Source organism: Psittacula echo, assembly GCF_963264785.1.
Source record: "Psittacula echo genome assembly, chromosome: 5".
Lineage (NCBI taxonomy): Eukaryota > Metazoa > Chordata > Aves > Psittaciformes > Psittacidae > Psittacula > Psittacula echo.
Window position 1 is genome coordinate 43,616,645 of NC_137739.1, and position 22,387 is coordinate 43,639,031.

The window sequence follows — 22,387 nt, forward strand, 5'->3', positions numbered from 1 at the left end:
TTTATGGTTTATCATATATTAATGGCATATTACCATTTATTATGGCATATTATTGTTAACCAGGCACTTAGCATCCAAAAGACTATGTTTTATATGTATAAGGTAGACTACTCCAAAGCCACTCTAATCTGCAGACCTCAGTGTGCTCAGAATTTCTGAATCTCAATTTGTGTTTTAACTGTATCATGCAATACAAATAGGATCACGGTTCCTTTCTGTATTGTATTTTGGAAATACTTCTGGCTAAAGATAAATGCTTTGGAATATTTCTTACTTGCACTATGTGAAAATAGTTTTATAGGGCTTTCAACTAAAATATTTTGCAGAATGGAAGTATAGATTATAAATATTTTAAAACTGTTGATTGAAGTTGCATGACTTTTCTGCCTACGCAGATTCTTACAAGTATGCATTCTCTATATATGTATACTATGAATGAAATATAGATAGCTGCATACCCATCTCAGAAGTTGGGAAACAATTTTCTTTAAAAGATTTGGGTTTTTTGGGGGGGTGGGTGGGGTTGGTTTTTTTTTCTGGAAAATTCACAACATATGTTTCTGTGAATCTGTCTTGGGCATCCAGCCTGAATTGGGTAGGTTAACATTATTGCCAGAGTCTTTTGCTCCTGACTTCTTGCAGGAGCTGAGCTTTCTGTCTTCTAAACCTACATTATGCCCATAGTGGTTCTTTGTAATGTATATTTTAATGGCTTTTGTGTTGCACAATAGTTAAATACTGGAGAAAAACACATCAAGTTGTCAGAAGTAAACCAGAGTGACTTGGGTATTTTAAGTGGTTTTCCATGTAGGGATTTGCATTTAACAGTTGTCATTTTCTAATTGACTAGATCAGTCATTATTTAATCTAAATTTCCTGTGATGGGCTTCATGCTCACGTGAAATCAAGCCTAACTCAGCAGAATGTGCTACATTAAACAGTGAAGTACTTCCAGGCCAAGGAAATGTACCTTTGGAAAGCTATTTTTATTTAAATGACATATTTCTGTTTTATCGTAATGGAGAAGTTAAGGTGATTTCTTCATATTTCATACTTTAATCATCACATTGAATGGTTTGATATTGCTGAGTACATGTAAGCTCTGTCAGCAGGACTTAAATCCTGATTTAACCAAAATGTGTTTAGTAAGAGTGAGGCTGTGTATCAGTATCAGCCTTAAGATTGTTGGTATTTAAGGTGGTTAAGAGAAGTATCTTTCTGATATTTAACCTCTAAGTCCTACAGTTGTATGTAGACTGCACACAGTGCGCTTTAAATTCTCAGCTTTTCTTTGGTCTACATTTTTGAAGTGATAAAGCAGAGTATGTGAAAAAACTGTGTGTAAGGAATCTGTTTTTTACAGTTAGATTCATTTTTAAAAAGTGAGTATGTTAAAAAACTTTGGTACAAGTTTATATTCAAAGCAATACTCTTAGTATGTGAAATGTAGTTGGCAAGTATTTTTATGTGTGCCTGTTAGTTTGAATGCATGATGCTGATCTGTTTTTTGTCCTAGCTGACGGTTATTATATCCTAATGGGTGCAACCCAGCACTAATGATCCTTGTGTATATAAATTCTTCTTGTTATGAGCAGACACCATAGGCCACATAAAAATGTTTGCCTCAATTTCCCTGAAAAAAAGGATCTCAGAAACCAGACTTGGCCAAGTAACAGATTTTTTAAAGGTAGAGGAACCCAATAAAATTACCAGCTTTTCACAGCATGAGTCTACTTCCTTTTGACATATTGTGAGGTGTAGGTGAAATATTCTAACTGAACTGACAGTGTAAGGAAGACAGCTAACTAGAAAGCAAGATAAAAGTAAAAACCACCGATGGTGATTGATATTGTGATAGCTAATAATTGTTTTGGAGCCTCTTTTGTAGATTTATGATACTTCACCTATATTACTTACACTTATGTGAGTCTTAATATAATGAGATTTAGTGCAGTGAAGTATCACAGTTAAATTCACTGTATCAGGAGATCACTTTGCAAAGCTTAGCATTTTTTTTATTCATTTTAATAATATAAATAAACATATGATTAAAACTGGGTTACATTTTTCACAGAAAAATTATGAAGCTTTTGTTCCCTTAACTCTTAAGTAAAAAGTAAAATAATTAGTTTCTTTGAAGTAGTGTAATGGGGTTTTTTTCAGCAACCCCAATTCAAGTTAATTTACACAGCACACTGTGAATGTATTACCCATGCTGTATTTTACATGTTTTTGTCTTCTGCTCCAAATGTCTATGGCATAAGATTTAATCAGTTTGAATGAAAAAGACAGAAAGACAAAGATATTAAAATACATAAAGATGAAATAAAGGAGTCTGTGGATTTTGACAGTACTTCCGAGTTTTTGCAAGTCTGAGTCTATATATATTAACTGCAGCCTGTCTGTATGGACATTGCCAATAATAGCATGGGACAGGTTATATAGCAAGTAAATCAGAAAGTATTTTCTCTCTTTGTACTTATATACAATCACATCCTGCCCAAAAGAGAAAATAATAATGTCACCAATTATTAATTCTGTTAAAAATATGTTCGTTAATCAGAACATTGATTTCTTTAGAACTGGTATTCAGTACAGAAACATAGATAAGAAAATACAGCATTAAAAACCACTCTGATTTTGAGGACTTTTTTCTGATAAATCCCTGACTGAAAATCCCAGTTAGATGTACAAATCTTAATCTTCTTATTAAAGTGTTCTTTTTTCCAAACTACTTCCTGGTACTGTAATAGTTCTGTAGCTAAAAAAAATGTACTATTACATTACATTATTACACATTTTGCATTTCTAGTATGAATTCAGATTGCCTCCAATAAGTTGCTTTTCTAGATAACTCTGGACAAATAAATTTCTCCTTGTAAGCAGATTTTGGAATATTCAAAAATAAGATGAAAGTGAAACCACAAGGGGTTTTGAACTCAATATGCTATGAAAATCTTAGCAATTACATATATTGAACTATGAAACCAATTTTCCAATAGATTTTCCAATCTCTTGGGTTCTTTTGAAATATCATCGGATAATACAAAATATAATGCAACTCATGGAACCATCTTGCAAGAGCCAACAGATGATCTCATAGATTGAATCTGCAATGATTTTGGTTGTACTCTTAAGGTTTTTTGCATCTTTTGAATAGGGCAAAAATAGTTGGAGCTATTGATGTTTTTTCACTGATACTGTTTTCTTCCATATAATTTGTTACTTCTAACCAAGGTATAATGTCAACAGATAGAATCATAATTGACAGGCAAAATTTTAAAACATTCTAAATGTCATTGGACCTTTTAATAAAATTAATTAGCCTGCCACAGAGAAAATTTACTGGCCTGCTGGTTAATTTCACAATGTAAAATCATGGGGTAGGTGGAAGAGCAGGCGAAAGCTTATTGCTTTTAAATAATTATTTAAAGATGTGTGCCTTGCCCCTTTCGAACATGAATTGCAAATGCAGCAAGAGCTTTTAAAATCTTCTAAATTCACAAGCAGTCAAATTTCCTTTGAAGAAGTATAACATAGTTGAAATTAAAAGTTATCAGGTACTAGCTACTGATGAGTCACTGATTATGTGGAAAATTGGTAGACACCTTAAACTTGATTTTTTTGGGATTAATGTTCCCAGTAACATTTAAAAACGTCAGGAGCTCAGAAATTGTGCCCAGTGCCATTATGAATCTTGAGGAAATGCCAGCTTTAGAAAAATCAAACATCCAAAGTAATTTCTATTCCATTGTGCATCTCTCAGTTTACTGGAATTTAACATTAGAGAGCATTAGAAATCACCATGAAATGATGCCATTTAGTTTTCCGAAGAGTCCCAATAAATTGCGTAAATTGCAATGGGATTTGCAAATGTCAGAAACACCTAACATCATATATTCCAAATGTAGTAACATTTGGAACTAAGATAGGAAACATGTTGAATTTTCATTTTCAATAATGAGGCATAATTAATCACTGAAGAGTATACTTAGGTGTCTTTGTATGATGTGTAAAAGCATTTATCTGGAAATTGTCATGTGGGTAGTTTTTGAGAGGATAAAGCTAAATCAAATGTGACCTGATCTATGAAGATACCTTAAAAATCTATAGTACAGTCTTCTATTTCTGCAAATTTGCAACTTGCAAATCTTGCAAGTTTGTCTGTCTACTTTCCAACATTGCTAGTGCCAAGTCAAGCAGATATCCCATGCACATAGGGAGACCTAAATACTCCAACTCTCAATTCATTCCTATCCATCCTTATAAGCTACCATGAAATCTGTCCAGTATCAATTGTTCTCATGTTCTGCCTGGTCACCTATGCAATCAGCTGAATGCCTGACAGGTCAGATCTTTGATTGCTGAGTATACTGGAGAGGAGAAGTAGAACTCCATTCTCCGAAGACTCCTAAGAGCTTATAATAAGTTCTTGCATGAGTGCTATGACTTGAAATCAAAACGAAAGTAAAATGCTGAAAATAATAAAATATTAACTGAATACAAATATGTCTAGGTCAGATCTCTTTAATACCTTTCTCAGGAAACCAAACTGAACTCTTAAGTTTAAGATGTTCAAGCATCTAATTTGTCATTGTATTCTATACAGCTATACTGTGTGTTGATGACTCCGTAGTAGATCTGGAAACACTGGAAGCACTATATGAAAATGTAAGTAAGTTTGGGTAAAGCTGTGGTTAATCACCACAGTATTTCAGACACAAAATTAAGTAAAGTTTTATTTTTGTGTTTAGTCATTTTAAAATACAGACATTATTCCTTCCAGTATCTGAAGGGGATCTTTTAAGGATGCTGGGGAGGGACTCCTCATTAGGGACAGCAGTGATAGGACAAGGGGTAACAGGTTAAAACTTAAACAGGGGAAGTTTAGATTGGGTATAAAGAGGAAGTTCTTTACTGTAAGGGTGGTGAGGCACTGGAATGTGTTGCCCAGGGCAGTTGTGAATGCTCCATCCCTGGCGGTGTTCAAGGCCAGGTTGGATGAGGCCTTGGGTGACATGGTTTAGTGTGAGGTGTCCCTGCCCATGGCAGGGGAGTTGGAATTAGATGATCTTAAGGTCATTTTCAACCTAACTATTCTATGATTCTATGATTATATAGAAAAAGTCTTTAGGGAATTTAACAGTAATAAAATAGGTAACGTAAGAAAATACTCATTGACATGCTTATTTCTCTTGCTGGCATACTTTTTTAAATGTCATAAATTTAAAACAGTAGGCTGTTTTGGGAATCAGGTTAAAATGTAACAAAAGGCATAATATCTAGCAATTTTCTCTTCTGATCTGCCTGAAAAACACTGTCTTTACTTAAGGCCTATTTTGTGCTAGCAATATAAGTGGCTAAAGCAATTAACTTGGGTTAGTGCATTGCTGTCCTTACCGAAGTTACTTTGTAGACTAAGTATATAGCATTCATGAACTATATGACTATGAAGTTGCATGGAAGAATATATTTACACTTGACTGTACCAGAGCTACCTCTCCGACATAAACTGTGTGAAGCATCCCATGGCAATACTTGCAGTGCTGTGTTCTACAAGGATGATCTGCTTTCTGTCCATTGGTAGTAAATGACACTACAAGACAATGAATGAATTTATCATAGATCTCTATTCCTCACTCTTTTGCATAGTCTAAATGTTTTCCAATAAAAATATAGTTGTTACTTGCAGATAAACAGGTAAATAGTATTGTATTCATTTGTTATAAATTAGTTATTAATAAATTTATATTAATTCACCTAGAGAGCACAAAAGGATGAACTGGAGAAAATCAAACAATATTATCAGACTTCAAAGGAGGAGGAACTGAAGCTTCTGGATAAACCAGAACAGTAAGATTATCTTTCTGTAATATTTGATTGTTATATAATATAGTTCTTGATGATATGTTAAAAGGGATCTTGATAGACAATTTTGGGTAGCTAATTTTCAACTTTCCTGTGTATTTCAAGGCATGATGTAAACTTTGCCTTTATCACAACTTTTTTCAGTCACGACAAATTTTACTACAACTTGGACCACCAAAACTAATAAAATATGTAGCCTTTAGTCAAAAAAATTCTGTTCCCATTCTCACATTTATAAAAGGCTTATCCTTCCCTTGCACCTTTTACGGCTAAATTAACATGTCATAAAGCAGGGCCAGATTGATTTTTGTTGATTATTTGAAATAGCTCTACACACAGAGGGTTTTGTTGAGTTCTGTGACGAAGACACAATGTACACTTTGGTCATGCTAATTGAAGACCTACAAGGCTGATTCCACAGTTCATCTCCTGCAACTGTTCTGGGCACTGACAACTGTTAGGATGAAAAACTTCTTAATTATTACCACTTCTGTTGTAATAAACCTTAGAATAATGTGAAAATCACAAGAACCCATGAGCAGAATTGTAATCCTGAATTTTACTTTACTGTATTAATTTGATTTCAGATTTTGGCCTACTGGTGGTGTTTGTCTTCTGCTACTTTGCTACGTTTCCCTTTGTACTTCCATAATTTTCTTCTAATCACAGTGCAGTTTCCTGCCCTGAGGCCTCTCTGTCATCTTGCTTCTTGCTCTTGTCTATTGCCTTTTATGCTGTCTTTGCCATAAGAAGGGATAGGGCGAGGAAGAACTGAAATAGCAGAGATAGTATGTGACTGGTCCATGTCAGAAGTATTGACTTTTCATACCTTTTTTTCCCTATTAAAATGTTAGTGGTGAAAAGCACATTCTTTTTTCTCTTTCTCCTAATACAAATTAGCTGAATACTCATTTGTGACTGTCCACTAGGGAATAGGTTAATTTTGAAGAGGGCCTGTCATAGTTGATTGAGTGGCTATCATTCTTAAGTAAGATTTAGATGACAAATAGCTGTAAAGTGTGCATACTAACTTGTTCTTGCATCCCATATCCATGGCTTTCATTGCATTGTCTTGGGGCATAAGAATACATTGTGTGACTAGTTAGTGTTTTCCGTAGCTTGAATCTTTGGCAGTCTGTTTGTATGTCTAAATGAAACAAATATTAATGCATTTTTTTGTTCTGGAGAATACAAACCTTGTAGAACTACAGATTTACAAAAGATTGTCTGGTTTTGTAAATTTCAGTGAGTAAATGTTAATCTTAAACACAAAGTTGGATTTACGCTATCATTGTTCCATAATTAAAAGTAAAGTATTGTAAATAAAGCAGTTATGCCTGATCATTCAGAGTCAAATACTACTGTCAAAGACAAAAAAATACTGGAAATACTAGCAATAGGCAGTCATGTAATGAATTCATTGAAGTGAATTCACTGAAGTCTAAAGGAAACATTTGCCATTTTTAAATGCTTGGATTACAAGACAAGTAGAAAGATTTATTGGTATCACTGATGCTCTCCTGCACATGTGATTTTGATTTGTTTCACTGGCATGTTAAATTTGATATTGTTGGCACAAACTGTAATTATGACAGCAACATGACAATACCCCCCTAAATTATGCTTTATGATAACAGTTGTTAAAATGCTAATATTCATTGTCATGATAAATATTTATATGCACAATTGACCACAATTTGGGGGTTTGCTAGCAGGATTCAGATGCTTTAGCTAGTTTCCAAGAAGACCCTTTTAGTCGTAATATAAACTCTTCGAATTCCTCTCTGCTGTGAAAGAAATACGAATGAAGGAAGTAGCAGCAAAATATGGTATTGAGCTTTCCTGGTTTGCATGTATTATATGTATATGTTTGAATTCAGGAATTAGTGAGCTATTGATAATTGCTGTCCAAGTACTGCCATTTGCTTTCTTTGAAGACTGCTTTCCTTTGACCTCAGTTTAAATTTTACTGGCTTACTTAGAAACTTGCAGGATTAGATATACCTTGTTCTCCCCCAAAAAATTTACAAATTTTATATTCTTCAAATCTGGATAAATGTGAACTGATAAGTAGTTTACCTCCAGAGAATAAGCCTTCCTTGTCTATCTTCAGGAAGAATATTCTGTTACACTAACAACATGGTAATATGCCTGGCTTGAAAGTACCCTTAAGTCCTTTACTACAGGATTCTGGTACGATAAAAGAGTTCTCAAGTAAAGGCTTTTTTTTTTTATTATTACAGTTTCTGCAGGACAGGAGTAAAATGGACCTCACAATGATGAACAGCAAATTGTGTTTACTTTAGGCCATAAAAAGTGTAGCAATAAGAAACCTATCAAAAAGCTCTGTCACAGTCATCCTTACTTTAAGTCAAAATAATACTTTTCTCTGATTAAAATTGCAAAAAATGGCTGAAGTAAAATTGGTGGTTTCTCTCCACCTGAACTGGTGTGTTATTTTTGATAAACCACCAATTTTTAGTCTTGGAAGGCAGACACAGGCACTGTGAGAATGAAGACCCTAGGCCCACTGTAGGAGAGGATCTGGTTCGAGACCATCTTAAGAACCTGAACGTGCACAAGTCCAAGGGACCTGATGAAATCCATCTGCAGGTCCTGAAGGAGCTGGCGGATGAAGTTGCTAAGCCACTGGCCATCATATTTGAAAAATCATGGCAGTCGGGTGAAGCTCCCAATGACTGGAAAAAGGGAAAGATAACCCCCATTTTCAAGAAGGGGAAAATGGATGACCCAGGGAATTACAGACCAGTCAGTCTCACCTCTGTGCCTGGCAAACTCTTGGAGCAGATTCTCCTGGAAGGCATGCTAAGGCACATGAAAAACAAGGAGGTGGTTGGTGACAGCCAGTATGGCTTCACTAAGGGGAAATCCTGCCTGACCAATTTGGTGGCCTTCTATGATGGGGCTACGAAACTGATGGACAGGGGCAGAGCAGTTGATGTCATCTACCTAGACTTGTGCAAAGCCTTTGACACTGTCCCGCATGACATCCTTGTCTCTAAATTGGAAAGACATCAATTTGATGGGTGAACCACTCGGTGGATAAAGAACTGGCTGGATGGCCGCATGCAAAGAGTTGTGCTCAATGGTTCAATGTCCAGTTGGAGACGAGTAATGAGTGGTGTCCCTCAGGGATCTGTGTTGGGACCGGTCTTGTTCAACATCTTTGTCGGTGACATGGACAGTGGGATTGAGTGCGCCCTCAGCAAGTTTGCCGATGACACCAAGCTGCGCGGTTCAGTTGATACACTGGAGGGAAGGGATGCCTATCTAGATATTTACACTGAATACTTTGAATTCCAAAATATGGAGATATTTTCTTTCTATGCTGATGCTCTTTTAACTCTTGGCACAATTATGTTGTATTCCAATGACCAGCATGTACAAAATAGTTGCCTTTTCAAAGGAAGAGAAAATGTGTGCCATTTGGCTTTTTTAATTTAAACTTTTAAAATGTATATATATTAGAACTTCAGTGAAACAGTTTGAATTTTTCTTTCTTTTGTTTCTCTCACACAAAGTGCAAAGTATCCTATTTTTCTTTTTTTTTTTCTTTTTTTTTTTTTTTTTCCTGGCAATACCATTCATTCCCAATAGGAAGCATTTTTATTAATACCAGCTTGGCATTTCTTTTTTTCCCCACTGCTAAAGTGTAAGAGCCAAGCTGGGCCTCCCCAATCCTTCTCTCACAATAGATTTTTACATCAGGGAAGAAAGAAAAAGAAGGGAAAAATATATATATTCCAATTAAAATGTCATATTTCACACCAGCCACAAGTGGATTTTGCTGTTAATTTAGACAGCCATTATGTATTCAACAAAGCATTGCATGCATGAGAAATTTATAAAGCAGATTTGAAGCTAGTGATATTATCTATTATGAAAAAGAAATAATTTGGTGAAAGCAGTTGTATTGGTTTAAATAATTAAAATAAATTCATTAAAAATGCAAGCTAATAATGGTTTCCATAATTTCCCGTGACATAAAAAGATCTTTATGGCATTGCGTAAAGGGGTATCTAGGGATATCTGTAGATGTGAGATTAGAAGAATGTTCTTAAGTGATACTGGAACAAAAGACAGCTTGTTTCTGGATTTCAAGAAAGCACGTGTATCTCTGAAATCCTTGACTCAAAACCCACAAAGCAAATCATGCAAACTCTTTTATTATAAGAAATGCTAAAACTTCTTTTATTATTTAGCTAAGCTCTGACATTTTAAACTGAAGAAAAGTACAGAATTACTCATGCCTTTGGGATGCTTTCATTTTGTCGTATCCGAACTACAGTTGTTGAATATGCTTCTATTTGTTTATATTTACCAAAGAGTTAAAGGAAGAAGGCTGGAGTAGACTCACAAGGAAAGTACATATATGAGGACAGATAAAGAACAAATAAAGAGTTGGTAACTATGCTGAACAGTGACTGAAAATATATATAATCTGCAAGTATTTTAGAGCTAAATATACGGCTAGGTGCATTACCATAAAACGTGCTGCTATATAATTGGAAGCATGGTGCAAATTAGTAAAAGAAAATTGAGGCCGAGCATCAGAAGAAATTTCTTGGCAGGCATTTTATATTATGAAATAACATTGTAGGAGTATATTGAGTTCCCTAGTGCTGGACAAATTTGTAGGAGAAACAAAAACACATGAGTGAAAATATTAAATAGATAGTGTTTCTCTAGTTCTTTCCTTTTCTTTCCCCCCCTTTTTTTTTCTTCTCTTTTTAACCTGTGATCTAGGTTTATGTTTCTTCTACTTATTATTCAGCTGTGATAGTGGGTTAATGTATTCGTGTGATAATGATTAATATCTTGCCTTTTTCTTGATAGGCATAGGTTTTCTTAACACATCGAGCATAAAGAATGTAAGAATCATAAATTCTGTCACATTTGATTTGAAGTAGGAAAACTTGCATGTATTTTTCATTATACTTCAGCTTTGATCCGTTATTGTACCCCACAGAAAAGAAATAATTTTTACTTTTTGTTTTTCCTACAGATTTTTGTATGAGTTATCTCAGATCCCCAACTTCACAGAACGGGCTCAGTGTATTATCTTCCAGTCAGTTTTTTCTGAAGGGATTACATCAGTGCACCGGAAAGTTGATATCATAACTCGTGTTTCCAAGGTAAGTCCTAATGAAAGCTAAATAAAAACAGAAATATACTTCTTTTTTTAACATAAGTGATGAAACTTAAGCCTGATTATTGGCTATTTAGGAAAATAAAAATATATTAAATTTCTTAGCTGCTTATAAGAACAAACAGAAGAGGGAAGAAGGAAGATCAGTTGTGTGTGATACCCTATGGTCTACATAGGAAAACTGATTTTTATTTCAGTGGAAGATTTTTATTACTTTGCACATTAAGTGGAGTAATAGATAATAAAATAGAAATAAAATATATAAGGCTAGCTTAGCACAGGGTCTTGTAAGCTTACTTTATTTTGCACATCACTGTTGATGCCATCCACCATAGATGTGTGTCACGTTCATAAGCTTATTACATTCCCCTGGTATGTGTACATTTCTGTTAGCCCTGATATAGTGGATTTTTTTAGTAACTGACAAAGCTTTACCTAAGATTTCTATACTATGAATGATTAAAGACAAGATTTTTAAATTCTAATCAATAAACCATGAAAAGTAGAATGAGTTAGGAGTTCAAAGAGGACTTGAATAGTGACCTAAAGTATAGCATCATGACTTTTTTTTTTTTTTCCCCCTCCAAATTCGGAGGTAGCTTTTGCTGTTTGCCTTCACAAAGTGCCCATGTTCTGCCTCTTTGGATTCCTTTCCATATTCTAATGAAAATAGTTAGTTAGTGTTTTCTTTCCAAAGGAGACATAACTAAACTTTCAGGTTTGTATGAGGTAGGGGAAGTGGAATTGCTCTCAGTTTACTTGTGAGGAGCTCACACTACAGCTGATTTATCCGGTGTGTAGTATAAGGTGTACTGTAAGGCTGCATATTTAAGAATTAGGCCAGTGGCCTCAGGTTCTCAGTTGACAAGATAGATGTCTTTATATGTAAAGTAAAATAATTTATTAGTTCTCCACTGTGTTTCTTTTCCATTTTGAGGTGCAATAATTTAGTCCTTACCCCTGCTGTGTCTGCATTCAGTGTGGATTCAGACATGTGAATTTCCAGAGCACCAGGACCAGTAGGAAACAGACTGACTATGACAGTCTGAGTCTAACCTAGTGGCAGCAAAAATAGCACATCTCCATTTGACTGTACATCATGCAAACTCATAGAATCATAGAATAGTGATAAACCACCTCATCAGTAAGTTTTTTAAAGGCTACTAAGAATGCTTAGTAATCTTCAATGAATGTGGTTTTGTCATCTGCATAGTGTATGATACCATATAATTTACTTCATATGGTTTAAATTAAAGATAGTGTCTTAGGCAGGTACAGTCTAATAAATGTTCCTCTTAAATGTTTGACTCTTGTTCCAGTTTTAGCTTCCTTTCCCTAGTGGAATAAAAACACACAAGAAACAAAACTTCTAGCAAAAATAAAATAAGAAAAAAAAAGCTTTTTGTTGTATTAGCGATTAGAATTTTTATGCCAATAGAAGTTACCAACCTAGTATCCTTTTTCCAGGCTTTGCTGAACATGACAAGTGTAAAGGAAATTTTAGGTTTGATTCTGGCTTTTGGAAATTATATGAATGGAGGGAATAGGACCCGAGGTCAAGCAGATGGATTTGGATTGGAAATACTCCCCAAACTAAAGGATGTCAAAAGCAGAGTAAGTACTAATTTTTAATTAAAGATATTTTTTCTCAAGTGATATTTTTGTTCCTTCATCTGTCAAAAGTTAGTATTTTCTTATTTTCTATCATTCTTGCCTGAAGGGACAAGGCACTTTGTACCATTTTCTGGATATTTTTCTCCCAGTTTTTCACTTTCTTTTGCACATGTACTTATTTCCATAATCTCCAACTTCTCCTATTCAGTAGTACTAGGATAATTGTCTTATGTGAGGGCTTCTCTGTGTGTCTCTCTTACTAGTAGGGATGTAATTAGAGTAGGATATAGAGAAGTGAGAGAGAGCACAGACTGCTGAAGTCTTCTCCAGTAAATGTGCCCATTCTTTTTTCTTGCTCTTAAGGTAGCTCTAGGTGAGTAAAAATATTTTAAAAATCAGGTTTAAAAGCAAAGTATCAGTGAAGGTTCAGTGTAACATATACACTATGGAATTATACTTAAGGCATATAAATTTATAATATACAGGATTCTAATCCTCTTCAAAGAGGCATGTCATACCCAGCGAGATATTTTCAGTTGTTTTTTTTTTTAATTAGTGGTTAAATGGATGTAAGACATGAATTCTGAATGGCATGCACAAGAAAAATACTCATAGATGGCAGTAAATTATTTTGTCAAAAATTGAGAACTAGCACATTTTTGATTAGTCATGCTAGGATCAAAGTTAGTCTCCAACAAACTCTGGAAACCTTTTGAGATGAGATTGCTTTGTTCCTTATTTCAGTAGGGCAGAGGAGGAGGTGTTAAATAATGTAGGCAATGGAAACACTGGTTAAAGTCATTCTTTGCCAGAGCATAGGTAGACACTACATGGATACATGAAGCAGCAATGAAGGGCTCTCTTGAATTACAAGAAATGTAGATTTTAAGCTTTTGTTCCCAGTTATGTTTCATGTATGGAAGAATGTGTTTGTGTGACAGGCAATGTCCGGAAACTAGTATGTCTAGGGAGCTTTTTATTTTATTTGTGAATGCAAACATTAATAATGTGTAAAAACACATTCAATGAATTGTTCAGTTAGCAACTGTATTAATGAAAGTTCTATGAGTCCTTTGTCTCCTAAAGACATGAGGTGTTGGAGCATGTTCAAAAGGCAATGAAGCTGGTGAAGGGTCTAGACAACAAGTTTTACAAGGAGCAGCTGGGGGAACTGGGGTTGTTTATCTTGGAGAAAGGGAGGCTCAGGGGAGGCCTTAGCATTCACTCTATAACTACCTGAACATCAGCTGAAGTGAGGGGGCTGTCAAACTCTTTTTCCCAAGTAGCAAGTGATAGCACAAGAGGTTTAAATTGGATATTAGGAAAAAAATTCTTCATCAAAAGGATTGTCAAGCATTGGAACAGGCTGCCCATGGAAGTGGTTGAGTAACCATCCCTGGAGATATTTAGAAGAGGTGGCACTTAGGGACATGGTTTAGTGGTGCATTTGGCAGTGTTAGTTTTACAGTTATGACTTGATAATCTTAAGGGTCTTTTCCATGCTAAATGATTTTAGGATTCTATGTTTCTAATTCTAATTCAGACCACTTTTCTTCCAGTCCTACTCCATGGACAAGACTTGGTACAAGCTGCAGCTAAACTAGAACCAGGCCAAGTTTCCTTGTACTCAGGTATTCATTGGTTGGCCAGCTGCCATAAAGAAAAGTGTATAACTGCTGAGCTTGGCCTGGTTCTTCTCAGTAGAAGTGCTAATTTTAGTCTTGCTCTTGTATCTAACCATAAACTTGTAACAATTTAATTATCTCTGTGACTTTCCAATTTGGCTGAATTTAGCCAGCTTGTTCCAAAATTATTAATTATGAAAAGAAGTGACAGATGTACAATATAATTGCATAAGACTTGTTGCTTAGCAAAACAAGCTATAAAAATACAGTATTTACAATTCCCTGGTAGCTAAAATAAATATATTTTTCATTTAGACTAGTCTCCAAAATGCATAAAAACTCAAAGGGGTCAACTGCTACAGGCAGGCATGAAACCTCAGAGTTAATTGGTAGACCATATTGCAAGGAAGAAGAATGCAGGGTCTTGTATAGTTGAACACTAAAGTATCCTTCCTGTGTTCCGTTATTCCCTTTTTTGGGAACTGCCAGCAAGAGTATTGCATCTAGGTAAGCTGAATTCCAGGAGCCAAGGTAAAGTGTCAACGTTAAATGTCTCTTACTTACTATAAAAGTCATTTGTTGTAACATGAGCTTAGAAAGTTAGTTGATATAGATAGTTTTCTTAAAACGTGTAGTTCACCACTTCAAAATCTCTGTTTCATCTTATGCAAATATACTTTAAACCAAAGCAATAGGTTTGATAATTTAGCAACAGATGTATTTCACTCTAAAGGGCAATTAATTTTCATAGAATCATAGAATAGTTAGGGTTGGAAAGGACCTTAAGAACATCTAGTTCCACCCCCACTGCTATAGGCAGGGACGCCTCACCCTAGACCATGTCACCCAAGGTTCTGTCCAGTGTGGCCTTGAACACTGCCAGGGATGGAGCATTTACCACTTCATGATTCACCTCAGTTCCTTTTTGTTGCATGACCTGCATCAATGTCTTCCAAAACTGTTATACAAGCCGAGTGGCTTTGTCTGTATGATAGTGATGATTTGCGTAGTTAAGAATTTTGCTGTTGTATGACACTAATAAAATATAATGTACTGCAGACTCTAACATAGGCGATGCAGCTCTGTACAGGAAGTCATACATCGTTCACATACAAATGTTTGTCCTGGTATCTTCTAATATACAATATGAAAATACATCCAAAAAAACTTCAAGGACATTCCAGATATAATTCCCTATATTATGATTCTTTTACATTGCTAAACAGTACCCTGTAACACATAAGTCGCAGTTTTACACTTTTCCTTTAGTTCATCTGGCCTATGATGACCCATTGACATAACAAAATAAAATGATGTTGTGTACAGTTGATTTATATGCAGGACCATGGAAATTATGATTCCACAAAGTATTAAAATTCATATTTATATTTTTTTATATTCGGAGTAAAATATGAAAAATATTTATGCCTCCTTCAGATCCTCTTTGTAGATGAATTGAGACCAGAGAAATCAAGAAATTCAGTTCACCTGAATATATCTGAGGTGGCTGTAATATTTAGTTAATATTATATTAAATAATAATATTATTAATTAATATTTTTAATCAAGTTATTATTATTATTCAGTAATGCCTTGTATTATTAAAAAAATACATGGGGACACCTTCTCCCAGTGGGTGTTTTCTTAGAATCAAAAGAAGCTCTAGGTCCTGTGCTGGTACAATCAATCCCATGTTATGAAAGATTGATTTTTTTGGTCAGTAACGCTAGGGCTGAGGATATTGTAAGTCCTATTTCTCATGGCAATATAAAATAATAATAGTAATATATTTATTTCCAAATTGAGACATTTTCATGCATTTGAGCAGTGTTAACACACATTTTTAATAATACATTTTTTTTTCCCTAGGATAATGGTATTAATCTTGTGGATTATGTCGTCATATATTATCTACGCCATTGTGATAAGGTAAGAGATTCATTTACTGTATCAGTCTCTCCAAAATTAGGTTTCTTTAAGATATTGTAAAACGGTTTACTTTAGCTTTTTAAAAATCTGAACATAGCAGCACTGGCAGAAAAATAAAATCCGTTTCTTTTGCTTTCATATAACAGATGTGGACCTCAGTAGATCTGAAATTTGCTACAGGTTTTATGATAAGGCTTTGGAAAATTTTACAGTAATGGTTGAACTGGCTGCCATTGCAGGCAGTTGACTGTGGCTGTGGCAGACTGGGCAGGCAATCGCTCCAGTCCTGTCTTCTTACATCCTGGTTACTGTAAAGTTGTAAATCTTGTTCTGATGTGATAATAATGGAGACAGAAGCATGATTTCTCTTCTCATGACAGAACACTTGGACAGGTTGGTATTCTAAGATAAATGAGTCAGCTGATGGGGATGAAGTTAGGGATTGAAAATGTAAGAAAGGTGTGGCTGCTGCTTTGAGTGAGTTATATTTATGAGGCTTTTTAATAGATTTCAGCAGCAGCCAAAGTTTTTAAGTGGAATATTTGAACTATTGTCACTATTAATTTAAATATGTAATTGCTTACTTTTGAACCTTTATCTAATCTTTGAATCTAAGACTAGTGTAATTTTTAACGGGTCTATGTCTAGTCGAATACAAATAATTTTTTTCCTTTTTTGTTGTTATTCTTTTCCTTTTTTTTTTTTTTTTGTGTCGACTGCCCATAGCAGGGGGATGGACTAGATGATCTTTAAGGTCCCATTCCAGCCCAAACCATTCTGTGATTCTATGATTTTTAATGCTGTAGGGTCTGTATGTCAGAAGCCTATGGAAGAACTCCTGTGGCTGAGCTGTAGAGGAGATAAAAAACTAGCAAGCTAGCAGATGTGTAGATCTGTACTTGTTTTCTTTCTCCTTTTTTCTTTTTCTTTCTTTTTTTTCTTTTTTCCTTTGGAGCAGGGAAATAAAGTGTCATTACTTTAACTGAAGTAACTGCCTCGTAAAAAGCCTCATAACAAAAGCAATTTTGTCTAACATTTAATGCTGTTAGTTTTTAGGGTATTGACATATGTATGCTGAAGCTAATGTCCCTCATTCATTGATTTAAATATTTAATATTTTTGCAAACTTTCTACTACAATGTAGTTTTACTTCAGGGAGTTTTTTTAAAACAAAGCTATTTATCTTCCTTGGGAGGAAATGGACACTGTGTAAATGTCATCAGTTCTACTTTTTTTTCCCCAAAAACATCTATATCTTTATAATAATAAAATTATTTTTTCCATGTTCACAAAACAATTAGTTTTTCAACCTATGAGAATTTGTCTATTACATTTATTACATGAAATCCATGCACAGGTAGTATTTAAATTCACTAGTATATGTTTATACACAGCAATGTTATATTAATATCATCTATATATTTAATTTCCACTGGAGATACTGTTTTGAACCTTGTAAGTTTTTTTATTTTGTTCTATTTTACTTCTGATTTGTTTTTCTTACTGTGCTAAAAATAAGGTATATACTTATGAATTCCATACAGACATTAAACCATGGAATTTATTTAACTGCATAAACCTTCAACTGTATATTTTTAAATGTATAGAATACTCCAGGCAATATATAAATATTGTTTTCCATTTATGCTTATAAAGTGTGTGTATATTTAATGAATCGTGAGAGAATGAAGCCACAAACTTTTGGCATAAGATCACTTGTTGCATTAAAATAGGCATTCATGTTATCTGTTTTTAAGAAACTTCTAATCCTTTATCTAAACCTCTATTGACATACAATGAACAGAAATTCATTGTTGTGAATTGTGAGCTCAATGTTGTTTCATGATTTAAATTGAGTAAAGTTTGCTTTACAACATCAAAAAGGAATTTTCAACACTCAGAATGGTCAGGATTTCATCTTGAATGTTATGTTGTTTTAGCATTAATTATTTTAAATATTTTATTTTGCAGTTTCATGATGGGTTTTCATACATGATGTTTAAAAAAAGGTAATTTATTTCACTGCAAATGCATTCAATTTTCATAGTGGCATTTTTGTTTGTTTGTTTGTTTAGGAAGCAGGAACAGACAAGAGTATTTTTCCCTTACCAGAACCACAGGATTTTTTCCAGGCCTCCCAAGTTAAATTTGAAGACCTAATAAAAGACTTAAGGAAACTGAAGAGAGATCTAGAAGGTAGCTGGGAACTTTCACATTTTTTCTTCTAACAACAAAGTGCCATTTAAAATGTGACCTTTATGAGGTTTTCTTATTGCTAATTAGGTTTATAGTGTTGATTCATTTAGAGTTTTTACACTGTGGCACAAATTACTCACATAAATCAGATAAAAACCCCAAACTCACAACTTAATAAAAATGTAAGTAGAGATACTGAATAGTAATTTTCCCTTTTGCAATCAAAAGGCCCCTAAAGAAATCTTTCTGTAATTTTCTTTAGTTATATGTGAATTTTCCTCTGGCTTCTCCAGAACTGCATGTTTAACAGTAGATATCTGTTAGTTCCATAATATAAATACTTTCTTCAGTACTTGTATAACAACAATATAACAGCTACAAAAAAAAGTTGAATACTATTAATGTAGAAATAAAACACAGCTTGCCAAGGCACAGCAAAGGGAAATAGAAAGCTCCAGTTCAAAATATTTTCACCCTGAGACATAAAATAAACATTTTAAAATGTTTATTATAAAGAGGGGCTCAGAAACCCAACTCATCTATCAATCAAAGTACTGAGTAGAAATAAAGTAGGAAGGGTTGCTCTCTAACTATTCCAAGCAGTTTCATTTTTAGTTTGTGCTTCATGTGACTTTCTAAAATCCAGCAAATGATGACTGAATATTTGTGCCTATCTTTATTTTTAAGGAAAAGCTGCTACTTATACTGAAGCAGTTGTATGTGGAAAACGGAGTTTAGTGAGAGAATCTGCATGAAAGCCTATAAAAACTTCTTCGTTTATGTTTACCTCTCCGCATCAAAATGAAGAGTACTTCTAGAATCAGAGTTTAACAAGATTATTTTTAATTCTTTTCAATATAAGGCAGTGAAAACCATTATAAAATAATTTATCCTTACAGTTAGAAATTGCTGGATTAGGTCACTGCCATCTTTATGATAATTTCAGAGGTTAACAGTGGTAGGAAAGTATCAGTTGTTGTTTGTTCGACCCGGGCATAAGTAAGTGCTCTATCTCCTCTCATCGCTTGGCCCTGTAAACCTCTTGGCCTGCCCTCTTTTAGGCTAGTTTGTGCAGAAACATGATCTGTGTTTGATCTTGCACTTTTTCAGAATGTAGTTTTGCTGTCATGCATCTTAGTCTTGCAAGATCTACACTGAGGCTGTGACATTCACATCATATTTGTTCTACACTGCAAAGACACAGACAGCAAGTAGGAAAACCTAAATACTTTAACTCATAAAATAAAAACTGCAGCTTTCTTGTAATCACTGATTTCTAATTCCTGAACCAAATTTTCTTAGATATTTATAGAAAATCTAGAAAAGTTGTGTTAATGTTGTTTTCATAATTCTTCTTTGTAAAGATGTATTTGAAACCCAACCAAACTAATTAACGTATAAAGTTAATGACAGCAAAGATTTGAAACAAAAAATGTTGTGGAAATATTTTCAGAGGTTGGTATTTTATCACTCAGAAATATGCAGCAGAATTCTAACGTGCATTCCTGTGATTAGTTTCTCTTGTATTTAAACAAAGAAACAATCACTCATATAAAAATGTTGTATCTCTTTCAAACATTGCCGTTCAAATTTTTTCTTCAGATGATGCTGCAGTTTATTTTTAAATCAAAATTTTAATTGAAGAGGTTATAATTTTAACACGTACAACAAAGGTTTGATGAGTCTCTGTAGTTTATTGTAGCCATTAAAAAGTTGTGGCTGCTGGCAGAATACCAGTGAAAGTCTAAAGCTGAAACAGATGTGAGTAGCAGAAACCAAGTCCAGAGAAGCGTCAGGCCCAGCTATCCAGACAGGCGCGGCCCTTCAGATGTAAATAATTTGAACAATATTAACTGTGGCTGCCTGTGTTATAGGGTACATTGAATTTATTTCACAGTTTGGTTGAGTAAGGTTGTCTTAAGCAGGTTGCCTTGTTGCTTAAGTGGGATGAGACAAAGGTTATAAATGAAAAAGGGTTTTTCTTGTGTGCCATTAGGGAACAAAATAAAGTTCCTGTTAGTGAGGTCACTTTTTTTGCCTGAATAATTTTTTTAAAAAGGTAAATATCACTTCTTGTGCCTGAAGTGGCAATTTTGATAGACACTTTTCGTAATAGTTGTCATTTAGTATTTAAAAATATTTTTTTCTAGCTTATCAAGGCATTCATTTATCTTTCTATCATGGGTATTAACATAGGAAAGATTGAGTTATCATGAGTGGCATGTCTTAATGGTGTAAACCTCTGGTTTGAAATACCTAGACAGTGTGGAACCAAAAGTTCAAATCTAGATGGAGCACAAACCCTTTCATCCTTTTCAGATAAACAGATTGAGTTCCATACAGTTTGCTATTTTGAAGTCTTTCATATTAGAGTTTAAAGGGACAGACTAACTTCAGTCTAAAGGGATTAAAGTTTAGCTTAAAAATTCAATCAAATATTTGGAAAACCTTAATCCAAGAGATTTTTAACATATATTCCAGAACAAACTTTGTAATAATGAACATTTTTAAGTTAAAAATAATTATAAACAAAAATATGCATTTAATATAGACTTTTAAGGGGAAAGAAGTGCAAAAGAATGCAATATTAAATAGTGAGATGAAAGTTTTAGAGTGAAATCTGGTTCCACTTTAAGGTCAGAGGAAAAAGAAATGTTTTCTGTAAGCTCAGGTTTTCACTCCATGTCTGTATCGTCAGTGTCTGTCCAAGGTTTTCAAATATTATGTAGTAGAATAAGCAGATACATTTATTGATTTAACAGGTTTTAGCTTTCTAGTTAATCTTTATGGAAAAAAAAAAAAAAAGGTTTTGCTTTTTATCAGTATTTTAAAACTGTACAATATCCTATTCATTGTCTAGGGCAACGTTTTCCACTTTTTCCTTTCCCTATGACCAAACATGACTTCCCTTCTAGTCTGGCTAATGCCACTTGACTGGTGCTCTTTTGGAATAAGAACAGAATGCTTGAAATGTGTGATTGTAAGAAGATTTTTAGAAAAAAAGTCTCAGTATGATAGACTTGTATAAGTTTTATCATGAACCTTTTATTCATCTCTGTCCAAAGTTGAACAGTCTTAATTATTCAAAATTACAGTGTAGATTGAGTCCATCTATCATAATCATTGCTCTTCTTTGCAATACAGTTCATAAAATTTTAAAATGCTGTTTCATTAGTTAAAAGAAAGCAATATTAGGTTCCTTTGACTCTGATTCTGTGATGTACTGTAATGTTCATTATAACTTTTTGTATTCCTGACCCTAATAATATAATAACTGAAAGAGCAAAGATACTTATGGAATGTTTAAAAATGGAAACTAACATAGGTCCACTCTGAATGCTTTGAAAAGTCATACTTTTACTTCTCATAATTAATTAAATTTCCTATGAGATTGTAACATTTTGATCCCACTGAATATCCACATACCTTTTGCTTTTACCTTCTTTCATGGCCACCAGTAGAGATATTAGTTGCCATTTTCATACTGATACTTTTTTCAGTACTGTATATACGTTTAAAATGTTTACTAACTTAACTGAGTGTGTATGAATATGTAGAAGTTTACACACACACAAACATGACTGAAAGGAAATCATTTATTCTAAAATTCATAGATCTGCAACCTATAATAATCAATTTGATATCAGTACTCCAGGAGACATGGTTTCAGACTGGGGGCCTCTTAACCAGTTGACAGATCTGTATCTTGCCTATGTTACCCTCAGCTTTTCCATATTTAAGTAGTGTAACTTCATTAAAACTTAAGCTTGTGTCAACTCCATCTTGTAAAACTGTGTAATCCTTACAAAAAGATTAAAAGGGAAGCAAGTAAAACTATGCATGAAAAAATGAGAAATGACGATGTTAAATTGGCTGTTTTCACATTTTTTATATGGAAGCATTACAAGCATCTTAAAAGTATAGAGAAATGCAGATTGATTGTTTGGAAGGTACCTCTGGAAGTCCTGTGGTCCAAAGCCTTTGA

At 34.1% G+C, this 22,387-nt stretch overlaps 1 protein-coding gene across 1 annotated transcript in view; it reads left to right on the forward strand.

Annotated features, from left to right (window-relative positions):
- The window catches only part of LOC308221917 (formin-like), a gene marked incomplete at both ends in the record, with an annotated part of 130,919 nt that overhangs the window by 64,215 nt on the left and 44,317 nt on the right, over positions 1-22,387 (forward strand). The window contains 6 exons of the mRNA XM_080619327.1: positions 4,610-4,671; positions 5,765-5,853; positions 10,895-11,024; positions 12,506-12,652; positions 16,147-16,206; positions 18,282-18,402. Of these exons, the coding sequence (XP_080475453.1) occupies positions 4,610-4,671; positions 5,765-5,853; positions 10,895-11,024; positions 12,506-12,652; positions 16,147-16,206; positions 18,282-18,402 (609 nt within the window). The remainder of the gene's footprint in view (positions 1-4,609; positions 4,672-5,764; positions 5,854-10,894; positions 11,025-12,505; positions 12,653-16,146; positions 16,207-18,281; positions 18,403-22,387) is intronic.